The sequence below is a fragment of the Mercenaria mercenaria genome, chromosome 7 (assembly GCF_021730395.1).
Source record: "Mercenaria mercenaria strain notata chromosome 7, MADL_Memer_1, whole genome shotgun sequence".
Classification (NCBI taxonomy): Eukaryota; Metazoa; Mollusca; class Bivalvia; order Venerida; family Veneridae; genus Mercenaria; species Mercenaria mercenaria.
The window spans coordinates 11,215,089-11,226,189 of record NC_069367.1 but is presented as its reverse complement, the minus strand read 5'-3'; the positions used below and the strand labels follow the sequence as shown (position 1 = coordinate 11,226,189).

Sequence of the window (11,101 nt, the reverse complement as noted above, 5' to 3'; positions counted from 1 at the left end):
ACTAGATTGTTTTAACTTCTCTTTCAGAACCTAAATAACCGAGGAACTCCAAAAAATACACTGTTCCGTGCCGATTAGTTTGTTGTCAAATAAACTGTTGATAACAGCTAGATTAATGAATGAATCTATCCCTTAAATAAATTCTATTTGAAATTCACAAAAAAAAAATAGAATAAATAAATAAATAAAATAAAATAAAATAAATAAAATAAAAAATAAATAAATAAGGCATAATAATATGCAATTATTTATTTTGTTATTTAAAAAGGTATAATGATAATCGGCACGGAACTGATTGTTTAATAATCAATTAGATAACATTAAATAAAAGAAACTGTTTGTGAAAACGTCCCTTGTAAAATCATTGTCTAACCAAGCATTGAAGGCGTTATATTCTTTGAATACATTGTTTGATAAAGTTTCTTTGAATGTTGAAGAAAAGGTAAAACTTTTTGATTGCATGATTTTACCAATTCTGTCTTACGGATCAGAGATTTGGGGATTTCATAAAGCACCTGATATAGAAAAAATTCACCTCAAATTTTTGAAACAGATTCTCGGTGTACGACACCAGACAACGACTTCAGCAGTTTTTGGTGAATTTGGCAGATTTCCTTTGTCAGTCCTGCGTAAAGTTAGAATTATTAAGTATTGGTACAGGATTACGAAATCTCCAAACTCTTTATTACATAAATTGATGTTTTTAACCAATGCTAATGGAATATTAGTGAATAGTTGGTCAAAAATGTGAAAAGTTTAGTGTCTGATCTAGGATTTTCCTACTTATGGAATCATAATAATATTAGTATTGTTCAAATAAATGCAGTAATACAAAGAATATTTGATCATTATTTACAGCAGTGGCATTCAGAACTTAGTACATTTTCAAAATTAGAAAGTTATAATGTCTTTAAAAATGATTTTTGTCAAGAAAAATACTTATCATATATTGATAACATAAAATATAGAACAGCTTTATCTAGATTCAGATGCTCTGCGCATAAGTTGGCAATTGAAGAAGGAAGATTCAGAAATATTGAGAGGAGTCAGCGATTATGTACAAAATGTAATATGCAACAAATTGAAAATGAATATCATTTCTTATTGGTTTGTCCTTTTTATTATGATTTAAGGAAACAGTATTTGCCAAAATATTACTGTGTATGGCCTAGTGTTCATAAATTCAAATCTATTATGAGCTTAACTCAAAGAAGTAAGCTTCTAAATTTAGGAAAATACATTTACTTCGCAACGCTTAAAAGAAATGAAGCAGTTGGGTAGCTACTTTTTTGCTAATAGTATTGTAATGAATGAAATGTTCTTGCTTGTTTGTATATTTATTCATAATGCTTAATATGTTTATAATTGATTGTACATTCCACTCATACCATATATGATTCATACTTTTCTGTAATATGTGTATGTACCGCCACATTGTAACTGGCGATGAACATGTATATGTTTTTGCCGAATAAACTTTGACTTGACTTGACTTGACTTGTATCAGGTAATGGCTACCAAATGTGTGAAAACATAAGTACACTAAGGGTTAATTATCAATTAAATATAGTTTTTTCCCAACATATTTAACATTATTTTGTTTAATCTTTATCTCTTTTTTTCTGCCAGTTTGAATCCTCGCGATTTATTTGGTGTTCCTCGGTTATTTACGTAATGTAACAAATCGGATGAACGTTGTTATCTGTTAACCATTTAGATCCAAGTTTAAGGTGAATTCTAATGAAGTGTTATTTTTATCTCATTTTCTACAAAATTTGAAATGTAAATGACCCTTAATCTCTAGAAAAACGGACGTCCGTACCCCTAGAAAACCCCTAACAGGCTTGTCTAGAGGTACGGATCCGTACCTCTAGAATCAGATTCTAGAGGTACGGATCCGTACCCCTAGACACTTCCTTTTGTGTAAGTGCCCACAACTGCCATTTATTAGCCAGAATCTAGATAAGCTTTCTCGATACTTTAAGAAATTATCTTGATATTTCGAACTTTTCTGAAAAGTTTATCGCAATAGCCGAAAGTTTCCTTGAAATAAAAGCGTATCGAGAAAAAATGATTTGAGCCGTGCCATGGGAAAACCAACATAGTGGCTTTGCGAACAGCATGGATCCAGACCAGCCTGCGCATCCGCGCAGTCTGGTCAGGATCCATGCTGTTCGCTAACAGTTTCTCTAATTACTATAGGCTTTGAAAGCGAACAGCATGGATCCTGACCAGACTGCGCGGATGCGCAGGCTGGTCTGGATCCATGCTGGTCGCAAACCCACTATGTTGGTTTTCTCATGGCACGGCTCATTTATAGCGATAATGTTTTCAGAAAAATGCAAAACTTTGCTGGAAAGATTAAAATATTATTATGATAGTTACCGTGCATCTCGTGGCATTTCCAACCATTAACGCGAAATTTAGCGCTAAAACATTTTCAGAAAATAAATAAAATTATCTAGAAAATATTATTTATTGCTGAAATGTTTTCAGAAGAAATGCACAAATTTCATGGAAAGTTTACAAATTATCGTGATAGCCACCTAGCTATCTCGGTCGTGGCAGAAATATGCCACCATAGATAAGTCAATTTTCAATCGGCCTGAAAATTCACAATGAAAGTGGTCTAGATTTTTTTTTCTTCTAAAAATGAAAAGCAATATAATTGAGCAACAAATAAAACTGGCACATTGATAATTGCCTCATACGATCATATTTCATCAACAACTTGAAACTACATTCTGGACTACTTCATGTTAACTCACTTCCTATTTGGTGTATACTGTACCCTAAAAGTGTTAATTTCACTTAAATTATACCGGTAACCTTAATCCAAGAAAAAAAGTAGCAGTTGCAGCTTGACAAAATAAATTTTCAAGGTATTAGGGCTTTTTGCGTAACATACGTTAGCGCAAAGAGCTATAAAAATATACTTCTTTGGTTAGCGCATCGTTAATTTCCTCCAAAATAGCTGTTGCAACATAATTTGTGACCGCTGGAGCTTTTTTTTTGCCATATTCTCTAAACTAAAATAACACATTTTTACTGTAAAACATGCACAGTCTTACCTCTAACAGATAGAATTTAGCAATATTTAGCCTGTACATAAATATGCATTTTAAAAAAGTACACCCAAAACAGTAGAATGTGATATTTTTAGTAATTCTACATTTTTGCTCCCGACTTGCACATGAATTGTTATTTCCTATCATAATCTGACCAAACTGTTCCATTTATGTCCTCATATAAACTAGTTTCAATTTTTACACTTGCTCAACTTCAAGGCAATTCCTTCTTTAGTTAATGTTAACAATTTAATCTTCAGACATAAATTTTTCAGTATTTTAGAGCATTTCAATGATATGAAAACCGCAAATTGCCAGTTAGTACAACATGCATTCTTAACCCCAAATATATATAAATTGAGTTGTTATGTTACATGCAAGAACAAGAATCTTTTTGGAAAAACAACGCACTCTGAAAATGCTCCCATGAAATCTGCTGTTTAGCCATTATGTGTATGTATACATTTTCTCAATGTATAAAACTGAAACCTGGAAATTCACAATGAAAGTAGTCTAGGTCTTTCACTTTTTTATATACAAGAAGCAATAAACTAAGCCAAAAATGTAACAGCCACATCCTTATTTGCCTGATAATGCCATATTTCATCGACAACTTGGAATTGCATTTTGGGCTACTTCACATGTAGCACTGAGTAGTCACTTCTTATTTGGTGTAAACAGTCTTAAATAGTGTCGATTTCCTGCCCTTTAACTGTTTTGCCCGTTAGACCAATAATATTACATTAATGATTATATCCACGGCAACTAAGCGTGAAATTGCTTGTAAACATATATTTACTACAATGTACAAAGTTTTATATACATGGTATAATTCACATATGCACTTTTGCCTATATGTTTAAAGCAGCTTAAAGTACATAACGACTACAATTAGAACAATACTGTTATAATATGAAAATAGTGGGAAGAATTTGTATTTCTTAGCAAAGAAGTATAAAGTACTTTTATAGCTCTTTGTTCCTAGTAATAAACGCACTTGTTAAAACCGAAGTAGGGTCACCGGGGCATCGAGTATTTTCGCACTTGTAAGATAAAATATTATATGTTCTTATAATTATAATCAGATTTGTAAACATACTTTATAATGCAAACGTGCTTTATACACAGATTTATTAGACTTTAATTAAGAAATAATTTATAGGAAAAGAGTGTTTAACGCTATTTATGCACGATGGGCGGTTATACGTCGGGCGTCATAATTTCACGAGGGCGCAGCCCGAGTGAAATTATTTGTACGACGTATTACCGTCCGAGTGCATAAATAGTGTTAAAACACGGTGTTGGTATAAATTATTTCGATTCTAATATGCCCTTAATCTAAAACAGCAGATGAAATATAGTAGCGTTCTTTCTTGGTCGCAAAAAACATTGACGTCACCGCACGTTAACGTGACGTCATTCTAGCGTTCATGACTTCATATGTAATTTTAGGTTTTCATACATTTGGATGTACAAATGAATAATAATTGATTTTACTTGTTGAATATTATCTCCTTGAATACCGCTCCACATTATGCGATATTTGCGATATTTGAGGCAGTTTTAATACGAAATAAGGAAATAATGCACCTGCTTGTCAGAGGTTGTCTGTAGATGGATTCCCCATGCCACTTATTCGATTGGTTTGAACGCTTCGTGGCGTTACAATGCACCTATGAAACATATGAAGCCTATATTAGGCCAACATAATTAATTCATACAAATGAAGGCTGTACCGCAGTACAAAATACCATTTTCAGGTGCAAAATTAGTTAACAGCACGGGCCACCAAATCAGTCATTATTATATGTTAATAGAAACTAGAATCAAACACCTTAATATCTCAATAATGTAGGCATTAAAGAATATGGATAGAGAATTCCTGTAATAAATCTACAACCTGGCCGAGTCCACAAAGGTTCATTTTATTTAAGGCCATCGTAAACAAACATTTTTGATTGGCCTCAATGCTCAAAAACCTTTGTATTGTATCATGTTTGTAGAGTTAATTCATTTAAAGCATTTACTTTGCCTTATTGTGATGGTATCGCTCTTAGAAAAGGGCAGTGGTGTGCAACTTATTTCGAAATATTTACGGGAATGTATAAAAAGGTTAACACAGCCGTGCATTAGAGATGACAAGTTCATGCCTGGTGTGGCTATTGATCTTCATACACTTTTTGAGTATTTCTTTATAATTATTTGTGAATACTAAGTATTCAGTTTGAAGGGCTATCGCTTAAACATATCCAATGGCCATCGTCCGATGAAATATGTTATCTTTAGGTATTTTCTTCGAATGCAGAAAATCCTCACTTGATGTATTTAACTAAACTGGATACTTGTATATAAACGAATTGTCTGTGTACAGCAACATTTATAATTTAATGCCATGCAGTCGACTGTTTAAAAAGAAACTTCCATTTTTAGCGGCTGTAACATAAATACTGTGTTTAGCTATAAATGTATACAGGGTGTACTATTTAAAACCTTATGCATAATACTGTTATTTTTTTTAAACTTGTTTATTTTATATTTACATAAACTAACGTAGTTATTATCCCCCGCCGATGAAATCGGGAGAGGGGTATTGAAATGGCGTTGTCCGTGCGTGCGTGCGTGCGTCCGTCCGTCCGTCCGCAGCCATTTCTCAGTAACTAGCAGGTAAAATTTCATGAAACTTGAAAAAAACATGAACCAACATACTGCGAATGATGCCCGTCAAGTTTTTTTTTGGATTGGTAAATTTTCCTTAGAGTTATTGCCCTTTATTTACTGAAAAATGCCCAAAAATGTCCGTCTGCAGCAATTTCTCAGTAACTATCAGATAGAATTTCATAAAACTTGAAACAAACATGAACCAGCATACCACGATGATGCCCGTCAATTTTTTTTTTTTTTTTTGGGGGGGGGGGGGGGGGGGGGGGGGAGGGATTCAGTTTCTTTTAGAGTTATTGCCCTTTAATTGTTAAAAAATTCACAGATTTATACATAACAAACGAACCAATTGGTAGAATTTTATTAAACTTCTTTCATTCTTTTCCATGAACATTTATTATAAACATGTGAAGTTGTTGCCTTGGTCACACACCCTCCCACAGTGGTGTGGGAGACATATTGATTTACTCCAGTCTGTGTGTCTGTGTGTGTGTGTGTGTGTGTGTCTGTCTGTCACAAAGCTTGTCCGCACTCTAAGTCGAACATTTCTCATCCAATCTTCACTAAACTTGAATAAAATGTGTTTGACCATAAGACCTCGGCCAAGTTCGATAACTAGCCAAATCCGCCCAGGCACTTTTGAATTATAGCCCTTGAATTACTGATTGGGTCCACTCATCAAAGCCGTCGAGAGAAACTAGACATTTTTCAATGGGGTCCACTCATCAAAGCCATGGAGAGAAACTACACATTTTTCAATGGGGCAGTCGTGGGAGACATGCGCTTTTCTCAAAAGCATCTCTATTTTTTTTTCTCAACTTTTCCATGAATATTTTATCAACATGCAAAGTTGTTCCGTTCCCTCACCTCACTCTCCACTCAGTCATGCCCACCACCCCGATCATGCATCAGCACCCCCCCCCCCTCCCCCCAAAAAGCATTCATTTTCTGTTAAAATGATTTTGACTAATGAAATTATTTGCTTCTTAGTAACATCCTTAATTTTTTTGCCAGGTATATTTTTTTGCCATTCCTCACCGCAAACCCTTTCGTCGGGGGATACGAATTCATTGAATGTGCTTGTTTTTCCTGTTTTTGTTCAGCTACGTAATTTGAGTCTAATATGCCTTTACTTTCGAGGTAAAAGCGGATATTCATCCATATATATACATGTATATATATATTTTTCAAATGGCATCACAAGACCTGCTCAGAACAATGAAACACAATTTTGCTGAACTGGTTGAAACTATTAAATTTCCAACTATTGTTATAGTCTGATATTATTGGGACGTAAGTATGTCTTAGAAATCAACACAATTGTTTAAATGGAAGAAGAGAATTTAGAAGCCTTGAACCTTTTCGCACAGATGAAAATATGAGCCGTGCCATGAGAAAACCAACATAGTGGTTTTGCGACCAGCATGGATCCAGACCAGCCTGCGCATCCGCGCAGTCTGGTCATGATCCATGCTGCTCGCTAACAGTTTCTCTAATTGCAATAGACTCTGAGATGCGCAGGCTGGTCTGGATCCATGCTGGTCGCAAAGCCACTATGTTGGTTTTCCCGTGGCACTGCTTATATATTATTTCATTAACTATAAGAAGCTTATAACAATGACTTAAAAACACAGTTCATACATACATGTATGTTTTATGTGGTTAGTTATAATATCAAACGCTCTTTTAACCTACTGAATAACTGTATATAATACAATAAGGAAATTGTAATACAAATGTAAGACAAAACAATGTAGTATGAATTTTGAAGCACATTTGAAACATGATTTAATAGTTGATGACATTAACACGAAATACATGCTACATGAAATTGTATCCATAACCTAATATGTGTAGTTGATATCGAAGGCAAGTAATGTAAGAGTAAAAACAAAACAAAACAGAAACATATTGTTTTGACAGGAATTTCAATGCAAAAAAAAAAAAAATCTAAAGAACATAGACGAAATCTTTTAAATCATATTTAAGCTGCTGGTCTTTGTGAAAATTATTGTTTGATTTGAACTTGTAAAAGGCTTGACTGAAATTAAGTTTTTTTTTTGTATTTTTGCATAGGACGTAACAGAACAAACATGTTGAAGTATTGACAAAGACCAAATGGATTTCCGTTCCAACCGGATGTTCAAGTAAAATCTTTTAAATAGTTTGTGATATTGGATACAAGATTTTTTTGTGAACATCCTAGCTCTCTATTCATTGAATTTATAGTCAAGTACTTAATAAAATAAGTGCTTAAAGAGATGTCTAGAGTGGCGGTCCAAAGCAAATAAAAAATGAAAGCTCACATCATTTTACAATTCGTGTTCTCATGTGCCGATGAAACAACATTCATTTTAACTATAGGCACAATATTTATTGTTTCGTTTTAATTTCTTAGATGGAAATCGTTAAGTCTGCTTTCTATCTACTTAATTACTTAACAAGTAGATTAGCTGGAAAATTTAATCACATCTGATATAGGAAGAAATTACATAAAATTAGTCATCATTGAAGGACCTCATTCACACTTTACACGCATTGTTAAGATTGAGAATGGGCAATGTAGACAAATACATACGTTTGTGTTGTTAACTGAGATATCTTAAAATGGAGAATACAACAGTTTCTACAGACATCTTTTATTTTACAGGAAGCAGTGACGACGCGTCCATAGCTAATGTAACTATCGATAGTGCACCGTTTAGATCGAATGAATCTGTTGATGACTACTATGATTATGATACCACTGCAACATTTGATACCTATTCCTATTACTACGAGGACGAAAATTACTACGAGGACGAAGATTACTTTTTCGAAATCTACGATTTTGAAAAGTACGCGCTTGGATACTTTCAACCAGTTCTTATTCTACTGACAACGCTTACAAATTTATTCGTTGTTGGATTTTTCTTAACCAAGAAAAACCGAGGAAAGGCGACAAACCTCTTGTTTGTAAGCATAGCGTTCTCCGATACAATGACCGGCATCACATTACTAGCGAATGGTTTCGGCGTCTATGCAGTTGATCGAGTCTTCCTTTCCAGAGAATGGTGTAACACTTACATGATCCTGAGATTTTATGTTTCTCGAGTTTTCCATACAGTTTCCGTCTGGCAGACTGTAGTTTTGTGTATCCAGAGATACATGTGTGTTTGTCATCCATTCATTTCAGGACGTATATGTACATTTTGGAAAACGTTTGCAAGCATAATTGTTATATATTGCATAGCAATCGTAATGCACGTGTACCATTTGGTGAACAATAAACTTGGACATGTCAGATGCCGATGGCAGACGGAAATCCCTTGCAAGGAGTCATGCATGTATTTGTGGTTCTGTGTAACATTACAACATTTACTTCCTTGTATATTGTTGGTTACCTTGACAATTATCACGATAGAAGAACTTAAAAAGGCACAACAAAGGGTGTCAACGATGTCACTCGAGATAAGTGTCAGTCGTTCTACGCGTGATAAAATTATCACTTACACCGCCGCTTTAATTGTTCTGTTCTTCCTCATTCCAGAGCTACCGCATGGCATCTACAGACTGGTGTTTGTAGTCTTCAAACACGGAGGTAATTACAATGGGATCTCGTCCTTACGTAACCACATCATTATATGCGTATATGAAATCGCACTTACGGTAAGCTTCAGTGCCAACTTCTGGATCTATTGCTTCATGATGCGTGACTTCCGGCACAAGGTGTTAAAACTTCTAACCTGCGGAGCTTTCAAACGCGGCTTAGCCAGGCTTCGATCGCTTTCAATGTCATCGAGAGAGCGCAGTAGTTCAAACAACAGTAGAAACAGGGTATTCAGCAGATCTACCGCCTTGCGATCAACGGCGTCCGAGAATGTCCATTCAGTCATTCCATTGACACCAACAAGAGGCTGTGATGATATCAATTATCAAGAAAAAACAATTTTGAAAACAGGAGACAGGAGAAATTGACACGAACGATGATGATGTGTTTATGTAAACTAGACCTTAGTTTAGGATACTGCATTTGGAGGAAAATGTAAAATCTCCAAATTTGATTGGTTGATTCTTAGTTATGTTTTGCAAAAGTCATGCATTGAGACCAGCTAGTGCTGATCTATGTCAGTCAAACTAAAATACCAAGGACCTTAAAATTTATTTAAATTAAGGTGTTGAACCCGTGATAACAATCGATAATTTTCTTTCTTTTACGTTCTCTTCGTATGTGATTTCAGCATTTTCCGGATGTATACATGAGCTACATTTACGACCGAAAAAGTCGAAATAACAGACGTGAATACGAACTACATAATTCTAGCTATTCTCAGCAACCTTCCGCCAAGTCTGACTGAAAAGAGGAAGCTTGGAATATGGCATTGATCTTTGTTTAAAGTATTTATTTGTATTTCAAGATTTATGACAAGGAACATTCTGCCTACAAACTGTTTGCGAGCTATTTTAATCTTACTTGTAATGAGAAATGTAAAAGACAGAAATGCATTTCTTTGGGTAACAGTAGTTATTTAAGATTATCAGTACTATATGTATAGAAAATATCATAATATTGTTTCCACAGGAAGAGTGTATTTTTAATCATCTTTGATTCTTTTGGTGCTCCCTTTCCCTTAAGACTCATTAATTTGTTTTCTCCTTGTAGGCTTTCTAATTGTTGTCTTGTGTTATCTTGTATTTGTATGTAAATATGAAATATGTTTCACATACTAGTATATACTAATGTAGGGCTTCGTTTCTTAGAGTGTGTCTACTACGTACAGTTGGGTCTATACCGTTTCTTTTCAATGTGTTACGAATTTACTAAATAGTTGGGTCTATACCGTTCCTTTTCATTGTGTTACAAATTTACTGAACAGTAAAGGTGTTCCCAGGGTAGTAATGAATTTTATTGCAATGCCTTTTTCCATGGACTTTGTAATAATAACATATGAAGTAAACAGTTAAGATAAACTAACAGTTCTACGTATAAATGAGCTAAAATTAAAGACGAAAGGGCGTTTATATGATTTCAGAATACAACTACGTAATGATTTATCATTTTGTGAAATATATATATATATATCCACATTCCTTTCCCATGGGAAAAGACCGCATTCCTATCAAAAAATGATATTTTCCATGGGAAAGTTAAGTTTTCAATCTTGATTTCTGCTTGTTTAAATGCATTAAATTTAATTGAAAAATATGGTTTGCCTGAGGACTTAAAGTACTTTACTTTCGTGAAAGATTTTTAAGATAGCATATACATAAGTACTTGCTGTTTTTGCCACATGTTGGCGAGGCAAATTAAAATTTGCGCCATTAGTATTTGATGGGAGGTTCATCCTAGCAAAGCGAAGTTAAGAATGAAAAACAACCATTAACCTTTAGCCTGC

General features: G+C 34.3%; 1 protein-coding gene across 1 annotated transcript; it reads left to right on the top strand.

Moving 5' to 3' along the window:
- Positions 1-7,993: 7,993 nt before the first annotated feature.
- LOC123554938 (sex peptide receptor-like) lies at positions 7,994-10,462 on the top strand. Its single transcript, XM_045345388.2, has one exon. The coding sequence runs from the start codon at positions 8,334-8,336 to the stop codon at positions 9,681-9,683; it is 1,350 nt and encodes a 449-aa protein (XP_045201323.2). The 5' UTR covers positions 7,994-8,333; the 3' UTR covers positions 9,684-10,462.
- The last annotated feature ends 639 nt before the right edge of the window (positions 10,463-11,101 follow it).

What these genes read in the sequence shown, in the direction of transcription:
- LOC123554938 (XM_045345388.2), top strand. Translation starts at nt 8,334, where the DNA reads ATGGAGAATACAACAGTTTCTACAGACATCTTTTATTTTACAGGAAGC.